This window comes from Ranitomeya imitator, chromosome 5, assembly GCF_032444005.1.
Source record: "Ranitomeya imitator isolate aRanImi1 chromosome 5, aRanImi1.pri, whole genome shotgun sequence".
In the NCBI taxonomy this organism is placed as follows: Eukaryota; Metazoa; Chordata; class Amphibia; order Anura; family Dendrobatidae; genus Ranitomeya; species Ranitomeya imitator.
Window position 1 is genome coordinate 452,092,284 of NC_091286.1, and position 16,591 is coordinate 452,108,874.

At 44.9% G+C, this 16,591-nt stretch overlaps 1 protein-coding gene across 1 annotated transcript in view; it reads left to right on the forward strand.

Annotated features, from left to right (window-relative positions):
* The first annotated feature begins 916 nt into the window (after window positions 1–916).
* Window positions 917–16,591, forward strand: part of MCCC1 (methylcrotonyl-CoA carboxylase subunit 1) — a 60,948-nt gene continuing 45,273 nt past the window's right edge. The window contains exons 1-7 of the mRNA XM_069727243.1: window positions 917–1,135; window positions 9,098–9,135; window positions 10,747–10,886; window positions 12,696–12,791; window positions 13,966–14,087; window positions 14,181–14,328; window positions 16,121–16,242. Coding sequence (XP_069583344.1) covers window positions 1,068–1,135; window positions 9,098–9,135; window positions 10,747–10,886; window positions 12,696–12,791; window positions 13,966–14,087; window positions 14,181–14,328; window positions 16,121–16,242 — 734 coding nt within the window. The 5' untranslated portion in view covers window positions 917–1,067. The remainder of the gene's footprint in view (window positions 1,136–9,097; window positions 9,136–10,746; window positions 10,887–12,695; window positions 12,792–13,965; window positions 14,088–14,180; window positions 14,329–16,120; window positions 16,243–16,591) is intronic.

Here is a 16,591-nt window from a genome sequence, read left to right on the forward strand (position 1 = left end):
CATCACCCCTACTCTGGAACTCTCTACCACAACACATCAGACTCTCGCCTACCATCGAAACCTTCAAATAGAACCTGAAGACCGACCTCTTCCGACAAGCCTACAACCTGCAGTAACCACTGATCGACCAAACCGCTGCATGACCAGCTCCACCCTCACCTACTGTATCCTCACCCATCCCTTGTAGATTGTGAGCCCTCACGGGCAGGGTCCTCTCTCCTCCTGTACCAGTTTGTATTGCTTAAGACTATTGTACTTGTTTTTATTATGTATACCCCTCCTCACATGTAAAGCGCCATGGAATAAATGGCGCTATAATAATAAATAATAACGATGAGAAAGTTCTGGCGGCTCTGACTGTGAATGAAGGGACAAATAATAAATCCACAAGTCCTAACTAGTAAGCAGGACGCACAGGTGACGTCACACCAGCCCCGGATGACCAAACGCCGGAAGGTAAGAGACTCGCGGCCTCCACCCACGCAGCACTGACCGGGGTCCCGGGAACCCATCCGCTCTCCCGGACACAGCGGAACGCCCGGATTTGGGTCTACGCCCCGCAGTCTCGGGTGTCAGCGCCGCTCCTCCTGCCAGGGGAGAAAATAATGGGAAATGGAAGTGAAATGGGGTGTGGCCAAGATTTGTCACGACACCCTCTGCGCCACATAATTTTCCCTCGAGAGTTGTGGTAACAATTATATCTCTCTCCCAAAGATGGCCAACCCCGTGCCAAAACACTGCGTTTCCTCAGAGACTCCATACACACTGCACATCTAATACTGCGCACAACCCCCGCCAATGTGTGCTGAAGCCGCCCGGTCTACGGCGATCACGTGGTACACGGTCACGTGCTATGGTTTGGTGACGTCACGAAGGTCCTGTAGTGGGGATGCGACTGGCCGTTAGCAATAAAGTTGCATTTGTATAAAATACATCTTATCAGTGTTGGTAATTCTCAGCACCTCGCTTTATGTCTGTGATCCAAGCTGCCCGTGTTATCGGGTCCCCTGCACGGCGAGGTGCTGAAGGGGCGTGTCCCGAGAGTCACTGGGCTGGGAGACGCTAACATGGCGGCCACCTTGGTGCTTGTCAGCAGGAGACGCTGCTCGGGCCTGTCAGCGCTGCTGCATTCCCGGTGGGTTATTGTGCTGATACCCGTGTATGAGCGCTGATAAGTAATGGCGCCCAGTGTTAAGTATAAACTGGCTGCACGTCCTGGGAGAGAAGGGGAGATAGTGACTGGCGTAGTTATTACCCCCACAGCTACCAATCAGATCACTGCTTACTTTCCATAGCGCCTTAGAAACGTGTTACCTGTAATGTGATTGGCTGCCTGGCTTACAGGCCGGTGTGGGGTCACTTCCCTGCCTGCTGGGGTGCTGCTCTTACATCTCGGGTGTAATCCTGGCTGGTGGCAAAAAGTAATCCATCCACACAGCTATTCTGTGGACTCCCCTTATGTCCAACAAAACGTCAGAGCGCACAGGACCAATGTTATTCTATGGAGCTGTGCACATGTCTGTCAGAGACGGAGGGAAAAAACCGCAGCGCATCACACTGAGCCGTGCAAGTCAATGAGTGTGTGGGAAACATCGGACTGCATTCGGATGACTTCTGACTGCAGTCCGATAGCCACACACTGACAGAATGGAACAGATGGAGATTTTTTTCCTCCATCTTCTCATTCTAGAGCATCGGATCATGCGGCGCTGACACTGTGACCAAACTCTGATCTGCGTCTGATCGGCATAATCAGCCCGATTCTCTCAGATGAGAGGATTTACAGTCGTCTGCACGACTCCTAAAAATTATTACACAACTCCGAATTTTCTTTGTTTTTAGTAACCAATAATTATAATTGATAGATGACTTTGGTAATTTTTCTACTTTTGCTCAAAGACTCAAGTCTCCACCGGTGTCACGAGTGGATCCAGAGGGGAAGTATGACGGAGCGGCCTTGCTTTATTAAGGGCTGTCCGGTGAGTACAAGTTGTCACTAGGTGATAACGTGTTGGTTCTGGAGGTCTGACCTATGTGACCCGCACTGATCGGGAGAATGGAGCACTTTTGTCCCCATTGGAATAGGTTGTCGGTGCTCATGCCGAACCTGCACTTCATCCATTCCCGATGGTTTTGCCGAATGATGTGCTCAGTTTTTTCCGCCAGCCCTATAGAAAATGAATGGAGCACTAATCAGGCATCCAACATACAGGTCCATTTTTTAATGTGGACAGAATTTCCCTGTTCTGCCACTCTGTGCAGCTCCCAGCAGTCAGACCCCACTGACCAACAAGTTGCCACACATCATCTGGATAAGGAATGACTTGTTTTCACCGGAGAATCCCTTTAACTGTTTTGATCAAACAATACAGTGACTCCTCCGTTAAACATGTGCTGTGTACAATGCCTCCGCACTGAATATGAACAGTGAATTTTTATTGTTTTACTTTATTGGAATTTTTGGGTCATTATTTCTATTCTTTATTTTATTTAGATGTCCTTGATTTTTCTTGTACTTGAAAAAAGAGACCAACGTGTCAGTTCTTAGGATCAGTATTTCCTCATATGCTCCAAAAAACTGACACCGTATAATCAAGATTCTCATAGCAAATTTGCAGTGGAAAACCGACATCACTAGAAAGTAACATCAGAGTCCTGTACGAGCTGTTCACCGACCCAGAGATTTATATTGGACAGTATGATCTAAGGCTGAAAAAAAATGGATATATCTCCATACACGCAGTCTGCAAAACCTGTGAACAGCTCCATAGAATACAATGGGTCCGTTGGTTGTGAAAAACGTATGTGAGGAATGGATGTTTGAATGAGGTCTAGTAATGTACTTGATCAATGGAGAAGCTACTGGGAAAACTGCTAGAAAAGATGGTGCTTTGAAAAAAAAAAAGGTTACCATAAAATTTGACAAAAGGACAGAATAATATCACAAAAAAAAAAAAATTGTCCAAAAGACAAGGAACCTCACTTGGTAGCAATTCAAATCTACTATATAATTGTCTAAGGGGTACTTCCGTCTGTCCTTCTGTCACGTATATTCATTGGTCGTGGCCTCTGTCTATCATGTAAATCCAAGTCGCTGATTGGTCGCCGCAAAACAGCCACGACCAATCAGCGACGGCCACAGTCCGGAAGAAAATGGCCGCTCCTTACTCCCCGCAGTCAGTGGCTGGTGCCCGCTCCGTACTCCCCGCAGTGTCCCCGGCGCCCGCTCCATACTCCTCGCTCCCCGCAGTGTCCCCGGCGCCCGCTCCATACTCCCCGCTCCCCGCAGTCACTCTCCTCAGCGCCCGCTCCATACTCCCCTCCGGTCACCGCTAACACAGGGTTGATGCCGGCGGTAACGGACCGCGTTATGCCGCGGGTAACGCACTCCGTTACCGCCGCTATTAACCCTGTGTCCCCAACCTTTTACTATTGATGCTGCCTTTGCGGCATCAATAGTAAAAAAAAAAAGTAATGTTAAAAAAAACAAAAAACCTGCTATACTCACCCTCCGTTGTCCGCTGTGGCGCTCGCGCCTGCCGCCATCTTCCTTTCCCAGCAATGCTTTGCGAAATTACCCAGAAGACCTAGCGGTCTCGCGAGACCGCAAAGTCATCTGGGTAATTTCGCAATGCATCCTGGGAACGGAAGATGGCGGCAGCCGCGCGCCCATCGACACAGCGCCGTTGGATCCCAGGAGGCCGAGAGGACGCTGAGGAGCAGTGACCAGAATGGTGAGTATGTTAGACTACAAGGGGCCCTTGGATCGTTAGGGGAGTATGTTTATTTTTTATTTTTTAACCTGTGACACGTGGCTGGGCAATATACTATGTCGCTGGCCAATATACTACGTGGCTCTGTGCTGTATACTTCATGGCTGGGCAATATACTACGTAGCTCTGTGCTGTATACTACGTAACTGGGCTATATACTACGTAGCTGGGGTATATACTACGTGGCTCTGTGCTGTATACTACGTAACTGGGCAATATACTACATAGCTGGGCAATATACTACGTAGCTGGGCTATATACTACGTGGCTCTGCTGTATACTACGTCACTGGGCAATATACTACGTGGCTGGGCAATATACTACGTGGCTCTGCTGTATACTACGTCACTGGGCAATATACTACGTGGCTGGGCAATATACTACGTAGCTGGACTATATACTACGTGGCTCTGCTGTATACTACGTCACTGGGCAATATACTACGTGGCTCTGTGCTGTATACTACGTAACTGGGCAATATACTACGTCACTGGGCAATATACTATGTGGCTCTGTGCTGTATACTACGTGGCTGGGCAATATACTATGTGGCTGGGCAATATACTATGTGGCTGGGCAATATACTATGTGGCTGGTCAATATACTATGTGGCTGGGCAATGTACTATGTGGCTGGGCAATATACTACGTGGCTCTGTGCTGTATACTACGTAACTGGGCAATATACTACGTCACTGGGCAATATACTATGTGGCTCTGTGCTGTATACTACGTGGCTGGGCAATATACTATGTGGCTGGGCAATATACTATGTGGCTGGGCAATATACTATGTGGCTGGTCAATATACTATGTGGCTGGTCAATATACTATGTGGCTGGGCAATATACTATGTGGCTGGTCAATATACTATGTGGCTGGGCAATGTACTATGTGGCTGGGCAATGTACTATGTGGCTGGGCAATGTACTACGTGGCTGGGCAATGTACTACGTGGCTGGGCAATGTACTACGTGGCTGGGCAATGTACTACGTGGCTGGGCAATGTACTACGTGGCTGGGCAATGTACTACGTGGCTGGGCAATGTACTACGTGGCTGGGCAATGTACTACGTGGCTGGGCAATGTACTACGTGGCTGGGCAATATACTACGTGGCTGGGCAGTATACTACGTGGCTGGGCAGTATACTACGTGGCTGGGCAGTATACTACGTGGCTCTGTGCTGTATACTACGTGGCTCTGTGCTGTATACTACGTCACTGGGCAATATACTGCGTCACTGGGCAATATACTATGTGGGCTGAGCAATATACTACATGGCCATGCATATTCTAGAATACCTGATGCGTTAGAATCGGGCCACCATCTAGTTTAGTCATAATAGCTTCAATTCAGGTGGTCGAACATCAAAGTATTGTCCTTTTTTGTCTCCATACATATATTTCTACATTTTTATTAATTTTGTATGATATGTAAAACATAAGGGGCGTTTTCCTATACACTGATTGCTGAGACCCTTTGTGCGCTGCTATATGTATGCTTGACAAAGACTTGTAGTAGGTGGAAACGTTGCGAATTATGAATTTGGCAGAATACTTTATTTTTTCTATGCTATTGTCTGATTTGGATATTGTTTATCCTCTCTACATTTCATTTAGCAGCTGACTGAGCCGTTTCTGGCCACAAACAAACTTCCAAGAACATTTAAAAAAAAAAATGCAGCATTTATTTCCCCACAAAACAAGAGTCATTATATAAATAAATTGAGTAACATTTTGTCTTTCGTACCTCGTCCACATTCGAGAAGTATTTTGGAGACTTTTTGCTTTAATCTTGGCTTAGCAAATAGCTATGTTCTTGGTTTAGTAGGAAGATCATGTTCTAAAAGGCAACAACAAATCCAACCTCTAGAAAGTTAGACAAAAGTGTATAAAGGCCGCCATCCACATGTAGACTATTGGTGGCCTACACCTGCTGATAGACAGGTTCGGCCGACAGTAAAATCTATACGGGGTGCCGGCCAACTGCTCGTCAGAGGAGATGTCGACCATGCATGTCTGATGTCGGGCTGCCGATCACATTGTTCTCCCAGAGATAAGCTTTCTTGTAGAGGACACGGGAGGTGCTCCTGTATATGGGAGAGCCGCCTGAGATGGCTGTCGACTGATCAGCTGAAACATTGTTCCACCAGCAGCCATCTAGTGTGTTGTGACAGACTTCTCATCTACCAAGAGCCACTCTGATAAACCTTTCCACGTGGTGTATGAAGATTTCCTCTGGTTGGAATGGTAAATTTGTCCCTATTTTTTTAGCGTTTATTGTGAATTTTCTAGATCAATTTTAGTGTTGCACTAGGACACGTGGTAGACCTCCTTGTGTTCACTATTGGGGGAAAAGAGTAGAGTTTCTGGTAAGACGGACCTAATGTTCCTGGGTCTGTTTGTGTCTACAGTGGGGAAAATAAGTATTTTATACTCTGCCGATTTTGCAAGTTTTCCCACCTACAAAGAATGGATAATTTTTAACATAGGTACTAGTGATGAGCGAGTGTACTCGTTGCTCGGGTTTTCCTGAGTACGCTCGGGTGACCTCCGAGTATTTGTTAGTGTTCGGAGATTTAGTTTTCATCACGGCAGCTGAATGATTTACAGCTATTAGCCAGGCTGAGTACATGTGGGGGTCGCCTGGTTGCTAGGGAATCCCCACATGTAATCAAGCTGGCTAATAGCTGTAAATCATTCATCTGCGGCAAGGAAAACTTACCGTAATCTCCGAGCAGTCATAAATACCACCCGAGTGTGCTCGGGAAAACCAGAGCAACGAGTACACTCGCTCATCACTAATAGGTACACTTCAACTGTGTGAGACAGAATCTTAAAAAGTCCAGAAAATCACATAGTATGATTTTGAAATATATGATGCAATAAAATGCAAATTAATTGGTATAATTGAAAACAGAACTTAGTATTTGGTACAGAAACCTGTTGTTTGAAATTACAGAGGTCAGACGTTTCTTGTAGTTATTGACCAAGTTTGCACACACTGCAGCAGGGATTTTGGCCCCCTTTTCCATACAGATCTTCTACATATCTTTCAGGTTTTGTGACTGACGCTGGACAACATTTGAGTTTCAGCTCCCTCCAAAGACTTTCTATTGGGTTCAGGTCTGGAGACTGGCTAGGCCACTCCAGGACCTTGAAATGCCACTCCTTAGTTGCCCTGGCAGTGTGTTTTGGGTCATTGTCATCCTGGAAGATCCAGCCACAACCCATCTTCAATGCTCTTGCTGAGGGAAGGAGGTTGTTCCCTAAAATCTGACGATACATGATCCCTTCCATCCTCCCTTTAATACGGTGCAATCATCCTGTCCCCTATGCAGAAAAGCACCCCCAAAGTATGATGTTTTCCCGCCATGCTTCATGGTTGGGATGGTGTTATTGGGATTGGACTCATCCTTCTTCTTCCTCCAAACACAAAAAAAATCTATTTTAGTCTCATCTGACCATATGATCTCCCATGCCTCCTCTGGATCATGCAGATGGTCATTGGCAAATTTCAAAAGGGCCTGGACATGTGCTGGCTTGAGCAGTGGGACCTTGCGTGCCCTGCAGGATTTTAATCCATGACTGAGTAGGGTGTTAGTAACGGTAATGTTTGAGACTGTGGTCCCACCTCTCTTTAGGTCATTGACCAGGTCCTCTGGTGTAGGTCTGGGCTGATTCCTGACCTTTCTTAGAATCGCCCTTACCCCCACAAGGCGAGATCTTGCATGGCGCCACAGACTGAGGAAGATTGGCAGTCGTCTTGTGTTTCTTTCATTTTTTAATAATTGTGCCAACATTTGTTGCCTTCTCACCAAGCTGCTTGCCTATTGTTTTGTAGCCCATCCCAAGGTTGTGTAGGACTATAATTTTGTCCCTGGTGTCCTTAGACAGCTCTTTGGTTTTGGCCATGGTGGAGAGGTTGGAGTTTGAATGTCTGGACAGGTCTTTGTACAGGTAACGAGTTCAAACAAGTGCAATTAATACAGGTAATCAGTGCAGAGTACGTTTTTCTTGAAGAAGCCTCCAACAGGTCTGTGAGATCCAGAATCCTTGTTGGTTGGTAGGTGATCAAAAACTTAAAATATGTAAAAATCATACAGTGCGATTTTCTGGCTTTTATTTTTAGATTCTGTCGCTCACAGTTGAAGAGTACTTACAATAAAAAAACTTTCATGGCCTTTTTTTCAGAGAATATGAATGATAACACCAAAACATTTCCTCCACTCATGGTTAGTGGTTGGGTGAAGCCATTTATTGTCAAACTACTGTGTTTTCTCTTTTTAAATAATAATGACAACCCAAAACATCTAAATGACCCTGATCAAAAGTTCACATACCCCATTTCTTCATACCTTGTAATGCCCCCTGTAACCTCAATGACAGCTTGAAGTCATTGTGGTAGTTGTGGATGAGGGTCTTTATTTTCTCAGATGGTAAAGCTGCCCACTCTTTTTGGCAAAAAGCCTCCAGTTCCTGTAAATTCCTGGGCTGTCTAGCATGAACTGCATGCTTGAGATCTCCCCAGAGTGGCTCAACGGTTTTGAGGTCAGGAGACAGATGGCCACTCCAGAACCTTCACTTTGTTCTGCTGTATCCAATGATAGGTCGACTTGGCCATGTGTTTTGAATCGTTGTCATGTTAGAACGTCCAAGTACGTCCCATGCGCAGCCTCCGGGCCAATGAGTGCAAATTTGCCTCCAGTATTTGCTGATAACGTGCTGCATTCATCTTTCCTTCAACTTTGACTAAGTTTCCTGTGCCTTTGAAGCTCACACATCTCCCAAAATATCAGTAATCCACCTCCGTGCTTTACAGTAGGAATGGTGTTTCTTTCATCATAGGCCTTGTTGACCTCTCTCCAAATGTAACGTTTATGGTTGTGGCCAAAAAGTTCAATTTTGGTCTCATCATTCCAAATGACCTTGTATCACAAGTTTTGAGGCTTGTCTCTGTGCTGTTTTCTGTATTGTAGAAAAGATACTTTTTGGCATCTGCGCAGTAATGGCTTTATTCTGGCACCTCGATCATGCAGCCCATTTTTCTACAAGTGCCTCCTTATTGTGCATCTTGAAACAGCCACACCGCTAGTTTTCAGAGTCCTGTATTTCAGCTGATGTTATTTGTGGTTTTTTTTATATTCTCTGAAAAAAATCCAAGAAAGCAAAAAAAAATCTGCCGGGGTATGTAGCCTTTTGAGCACAACTGTAGGTGGGAAAATGTGCAAGATCGGCAGTGTATCAAATGCTTATTTTCCCCACTGTATCCACTCAAGCAGTTATAATGTGTATTGACCTGTACCTGTTTTTCATCTATTACAGGACCCATGGCCTTATTTCCCTCAGATATGCATCTACAGGTATGTTATGCTAGCGTTCTCTGGTATCAGTATTTGTTTGTGATGGTTAGATTGATGTTTTTATTTGTAGAGCCGACCCATTGAAATAATCTACCGTAATACAGATTCATAATGTTATTTCGGGAGGCCGATATGTTTTTGGTGAATGCAAATTAATACTTCTATACAGTTTTATTTGAGGTTCCATTGCAAAAAATACTTTAAGATCAAGAAAAAAAACTATAGTTTTCTGTAGATAGCACTCCATCAGGAGTGAAATACTCCACAGTTTAGACAGCATAATTATCCATACATAAATCTGCATTAGTGTGTGTGTGTGTAATCTTATTACAGGACTACTGTCGGGTATAATGGTGCCCGCTCCAGGTGATTTAATAATCCTACTAGTTATTATTTATTTATATAGCACCATTAATTCCATGGTGCTGTACATGAGACAAGGGGTTACGTACTGGGTTATAGATAACGTTTACAGAAAACAAATTTACAATGACAGACTGGTACAGAGGGGAGAGGACCCTGTCCTTGCGGACTTACATTCTTCGGGATAATGGGGAAGAGACAGGAGGTCGGGGTGCTGCAGCACTGGGTGGTGACGTGGCGGCAGCTCGGGTAGTTGGTGGGGCGGCAGCTCGGGTGGTTGGGGCTCGGGTGGTTGATGACGTGGCGGCAGCTGGGGTGGATGTGGGGCGGCAGCTCGGGTGGTTGATGACGTGGCGGCAGCTCGGGTGGTTGGTGGGGTGGCAGCTCGGGTGGTTGGTGGGGCGGCAGCTCGGGTGGTTGGGGCTCGGGTGGTTGGTGATGTGGCGGCAGCTCAGGTGGTTGGTGGCGGCAGCTGGGGTGGTTGGTGGAGTGGCAGCTCGGGTGGTTGGTGACGTGGCGGCAGCTGGGGTGGATGTGGGGCTGCAGCTCGGGTGGTTGATGACGTGGCGGCAGCTGGGGTGGTTGGTGGGGCGTCAGCTCGGGTGGTTGGTGGCAGCAGCTCGGGTGGTTGGTGAGGCGGCAGCTTGGGTGGTTTGTGGGGCGACAGAATGGTTTTTGCAGGCTGTAGGCTTTCCTGAAGAGATGGTTTTCAGGTTCCATCTGAAGGATCCAAGGGTGGTGGATAATCGGACGTGTTGAGGCGTGGAATTCCAGAGGATGGGGGATATTCGGGAGAAATCTTGGAGGCGGTTGTGTGAGAAATTAATAAGTGTGGAGGAGAGTAGGAGGTCTTGGGAGGATTGAAGATTCCTAGAGGGAAGATAGTGGGAGATTAGTTCAGAGATGTAGGGAGGGGACAGGTTGTGGATGGCTTTGTAGATCAGTGTTAGTAGTTTGAACTGGATTCGTTGGGGAATTGGGAGCCAGTGGAGGGATTTGCAGACCTTAGGCTTTAGCATGACTAAAGATGCAAAATATGTAGTCACTTATTGGATTTGCTGCCTAAAGGCTCCTCTGCCACATAAGAGTATGATAAGTGTGTAATACAGAGGTGACATATTGTAATGAACAGTTCTGTGCTCCTATGCACATTGTTTGTATATGAAGAGTGCCCACCATGTACCCGCACCCTCACACAGCTTAGAGCCTCACAGTTTATTGATGATGAATCCATGTTTTGTTACACAGGGAGAAGTAAGATTGAGAAGGTTCTGATTGCAAACAGAGGAGAGATTGCCTGCAGAGTGATGCGGACAGCGAAGAAGATGGGAGTCCAGTCTGTGGCGGTCTACAGTGAAGCGGACAGGCAGTCCATGCATGTGTCATTGGTATTGTATCCTGCTTTTTAATCTAATTCCTTATCATGCTCTGAAATATCAGAAGATATTATTGAAGAGCATCTGAGCCAGGATCTTCACCCAAGCTGAGGGAGCAGTGACTGCAGACTGAATGCAGATGCCTTTAGGCACAGTCAGAGATGCCAATGAGTGCAACTGTAACTCCGCTCTTGTGCTGCCACCTGTCATTTTCTGAAGCATGAGGTTTCAGATTTTCCATTGCAGAAGTTTCATTTTTTTTCCCCAAGACTTTTTGGTCACTTTCTAGCCAGCGGTAATGCCTTTATTTAAAAGACTGGCAGAGGTAGAACCCCCATTACAAAAATGATAGGTGGGGTTTTTTATTACGTTAGTTTTATAAAAGGTACATAAAAACAATGGCATGACGTTGGCAATAGGTGAAAACCATAACCGCGTGGGTAGACTGCTACCTGATGTCACTCATACAGCAGTAGAAATAGGACCTGAATTAGAGTATTACTCTATACAGTATAAAGCCTGAAGGGTCTCCGCATACACTGAGCTGGAGTCTGATATAATGACGTGATGGGGAAACATTGTCCACATCTGAAAATAATTTTCATGTTTATCTAATAAAATTGCTGGGCAGTTCTTCATTTATCATTTTTTTTTTGTATAGCTGAATCAATATTGAGTGAAGTCTGGTATTATAGGTCAGGGGCAGTGGCTGAAATAAAGTATTGTACAGCTCTTCAGCTTCATTCATGTCGAAAAATTCACCATGACCGCCAAGGAGATAATGTGCCAATAGTGAAAGCTGTACATTTACTTATCAGTATATTCTATGTAGGATCCATAACCTATAGGTCATGTCAATTTCTTTCTAAGGCCCTATGCACACTGCACATAGGCTCTACCTGAGAACTTAGACCTGCATGGCTCCATTCCGTGGGTTCACTGTATTCTGTTAGATTTGGGCAGCCATGAACATGAGACCGCACCTTATGGAGAAGCCGGCAGCAGGATTTTGTAATGTACAGTAAAGACATGGCTGTGATGTTGCTCCAGTTTTGATTACATTGAGACCTTTGGTAAAGAAATCTGCTTTGTTGTTCTTCTCTAATCGCCATTTGAAGTTTTCCGCTAATTAGATTTGGGTGCACAGGGGCCGGACTGTACACAGGGGTCTTACCTACTGTCTGTCTCTCCCCGGCCCCTCCGCTGCCTCCTCTGTGTGAAAACGCAGCAGTGCCATGGCAGTCACAGACCGGAAGCAGCAAAGGGGCCTGGGAATCGCTGACAGGGAGATTGGCCCTTGTGCACTACTGTACATTACAAAATCCTGCTGCCGTTAATGTTTGGATTGTCTGTTGTCAGACCTCGGACCACTGTAGCTGGCGGCATAAAAATCAAAAGCATTTTTCCAATGATAGAAAAACACAATGTAGCAATCATCAGCTCACCGGGTTGGGAAATGCCTGGAATTGAGGGTGCAGTGTACGGAGGCTTCAGGCTGGTTTCCTGAGCAAATGAACCGTGGAAAATCCAGCAACCGCAAAATTCATTAAAACATCACAAAACATAAAAAAGGAAAGTTCAAAAAACTTGTTATCGCAATGGTGAACGCGTTTCAATCTACTCTAGCTCTTAATGATGCTCTAACATGTTTTTAAAACTTGACTTTTGCATGTTTTAATCTACAAATAAATGTGATGTTTCAATGCATTTTGCAGATGCTTGATTTTCCTTTTTTCCCCGTATTTCAAATGATGTCTGATTTAGACAAGAAAACATTTAATTGTCATTTCTTTGGCAATGTCCAGTACTTTTTTATTTTAGGCGGATGAAGCATATCTTATTGGACCAGCTGCTTCTCAACAAAGTTACCTTGCTATGGACAAAATAATGCATGTAGCTAAAGCATCAGGTGCCCAGGTAATGGTTCTTCTTTACTGCACAGTAAGGGCACTTGGCAATTATGTTTTTAAACCGTAAGGGGAAATGTGCATGTGCGAATAGGTATCCTTTTTGATGTACATACCTTAAAGGGTGTCCGTCACCCCCAAAATGCATGAAATGTGCTGTAGGCGACTTAGCCACTGTTACAACCATATTGGCACTGTACCTGTTACTGGTACAGTGCCTAACGAGATACCTTTCAATTCACATGCAAATGAGAAGGTGTTAGTGCCCCCTTGGCGTGGCTAAGACTTTGGTGCACCACTATGCCTCCTTGGTTGAATATTGGGGCTTCTCCAGTCTAGCTGTTGCTAGACGTCTATGGAGAGAGAAGGGAAAGGGAGAAGTGAGTCACAGAAACACCGCAGCTTTATTTCCAGCTTCAAGTCCTGCTGTATAATGTGTGTATGAGAACTAAAGCTGTTAGAGCAGGGTCTCCTCTGTGTGTGGGAGACGTCATAGCCGCTAGTCTCCCCCTACTCTGGAGCTGACTGCGGACCAAACTGATCACAATTACTAGGAGAAGTCATTTCTCTGCCAACCAAATAGTATATACTGTATTTTTGGGGCTATAAGTTGCACTTTTGTATAAAAAAAAAAATCTTTATAAAAAACATTTGCATCTGATAGTCCATTGGCAGCTTTTTATGATCAAGGAGAAATCTATCAGAAAATGCACATCATTAAGTCTGTGCCTGCAGCATCCGTACAGCTTATCTGAAGGACTGTGATTAGTCCCGTTCCTGGGAGAAATGTCAAGATGTGGTAGTGTATATGTAGTGAGGAAAGTCTTTATTGAGACATGTAAAAAAGCTTCTTCACGGCTCGGGGGATGTGCAGTGATAGCAGGAATGTGCAGGGGTCGACGATGGCCGTTTCGCGCTGTATCTAGTGCTTCTATGGGTCCCGTGGGCTGTGCTATGTACTACGTGGCTATGCTATTTACTACGTTGCTGTGCTATATACTACGTGGCCGGCCGCGAACAATCAGCGACAGGCGCAATCCTGTGTATTCATTGCATTATTCTAAAATCTTCATAAATAAACTACATACATATTCTAGAATACCCGATGCGTTAGAATCAGGCTACCATCTAGTAGTCCTATAATGCTCTATTAATTGTAACATTTCCATCCTATATTTTGATAGGCTGTTCATCCAGGCTATGGATTTCTGTCAGAAAATACAGAATTTGCAGAACTATGCAAAAAGGAAAACATAATATTTATCGGACCTCCATCTTCTGCTATTCGAGATATGGGGATTAAGAGGTAACGTTTTGCTTGTTGCTTCTGGACCCTTACGTACCTTTTGAGACAGAAGAATAATGAAGAAGAATATTCTTTTTTTTTTTTTTTTTCCAGCACATCAAAGTCAATCATGTCTGCTGCTGGCGTACCCATCATAGAGGGGTATCATGGAGAAGACCAGTCTGACCAGCACCTTAAGGAACAAGCTAGGAAGATAGGCTATCCTGTAATGATTAAAGCTGTGCGTGGAGGAGGTGGTAAGGTATGCATTTTTGTTTGTTTCATATTTAACCATTTATTAGACCTTAAAGGGAATCTGTCACCCCTGGGGTGTTTCTAACCTAACAACATGGGCATACAGGTGATACAATGATAAAAAAAACAGTCTTACCTGTATGCTCATATCAGCAGTATTGTTGTGGAGAAATCCTGTTATGTTTTGTTACAGTAATGATTTCTTCCAGGCTCCATGGCGTGCGGCGCCTGGATGAAAACTCTGCCTCCGATCTTCATTATCTTACCAACCCTTTGGAGTCATAGTACCCTGTGACTTGTAATTTGGCATTGGCTTCGTTGTCCTTTTGTGCAGGCGCCAGCGAGTCCCTTCTACTTCCACTCCAGTGACCCCGGCGTGCGCTGTGATAAGGTGCTCTCAACATTCCCCACTCCGTGACTCACCGTGTTTTTGCAGAAGAAGCCAATGCCCGTGGAAGGGAAGAAAAGTGACATGTAATCGCACTATTGCAAGGCACCGGCGTAAGATTCCAAGGCCACCACTACACGTCACAGGGCTCATACCCACTGATTTCTCGGAAGACCTGAGAAGTGTGCAATTCAGGGCAATCAGTGTATTGATTCTGGGTACATCAATGAACATGTCTTGGTCTGTCTATTGACTGTGTACTTTGCCTTTTGATGAAGTAGAAGGTGTGCTCTCCTGTCTCCTGAGCTGCACACCTCTAACAGGTCTTTTAAGCGATCAGTCGGGGTCTCAGTACCTGACCCCTAGCAATCTCTACAAAAGCTGACATTAAACTTAAAGAGAACCTGTCAGCAGGATTATGCACAGCAACCTACAGACAGTGTCAGGTTGGCGCCGTTATACTGATTAAAATGATATCTGGGGTGATGAAATTTGTCTTGTGGTTGTTGTTTAATCTTTATTTGTAGTTTTGAGTTAATGATATGCTCGTGCTCCGGGAGGTGCTCTGATTAGGTATTCATATGTATGGCTTCTGACAGGTCAAAGAACCCTCAGTGACCTGCCCCCTAGTTTACATTAAATAGGGGGCATAGATATAAAAAATCACCTGCAGCAGACATCAGCAGTGCCTGCGCTGCATCCTGATTGCATGAGTAATGTGCAGTTAATAATTTTTTGTGGTATACATTCATTCATTAAAAAAAATAAATCACTCTGAAAATGGCGCCGGCTGCTCCTGCGCAGTAGCAGCTATCTAGGATCCGATAGCTACTACTCCTTCACAGGCACCTTGGAGAAGGAAACAAACATTTTTTTTTCCTCTAGCAAGATGTCACTGCTTTTCAGACTTTAAAAAAAAAAAAAAAATTAAGAACAGTAGTTATTTTCAGCTTTCAGTTAACTACATGTCCAAGCTCCGGGGCAGCCTGTGGGGGTCTTCATGTGGTGCTCTGATTAGGTATTCATCTATACGGCTTCTGCCCCCTATTATATATAACATATATAATAGGGGGCAGAAGCCGTATAGATGAATACCTAATCAGAGCACCACATGAAGACCCCCACTGGCTGCCCCGGAGCTTGGACATGTAGTTAACTGAAAGCTGAAAATGAAGATTAAACAACGTCCACAAGATGTTTGTCATCACCCCAGGTATCATTTTATAGAGTATAACGGCGCCGACCCAACAATGTCTGTAGGTTACTGAGTACAATCCTGCTGACAGGTTCTCTTTAAGTAAAGACATTGTAATATTGTGTCTCTTCGTCATACATGAATAGAACATGAATCTGATTGCAAAATACTTTATCAAACTAATGACTAAAGTGTTACTGTAATATTCAATTCTAGGGTATGAGAATCGCTAGATCCGAGGCAGAATTTCTGGATCAATTAGAGTCAGCCCGAAGAGAAGCAAGAAAATCATTCAATGATGATGTCATGTTAATTGAAAAATTTGTGGACAATCCAAGGTAAAGACAAATATATAATTGACTGCACCCAAAAAAAAAATTATTTATTGGGTGAAATTCTGGAAACAACTTAAGAGTGTCCCGGCATTGCAAATGATGGTAGGGAGGCGTTAGCTGTGCCCTAATGTAGTTTGGTGTGGGTTACAGGGGGCACATTAGTGTACTGCAGACCTGGGAAAAGTGCGGCCCACATGCAGCCCTTTAGCTTTTCTGGTGCGGACCAGGACAGCCAAAGGGCTTTATGCAATGGTGGCCTACACCACGTGGCTGCCCTCCACACTTTTTCAGTGATATCTGCATAGGAGGGTGGTCCACATAATACTGTGCAAGGGAACTGTGTGGGGACATC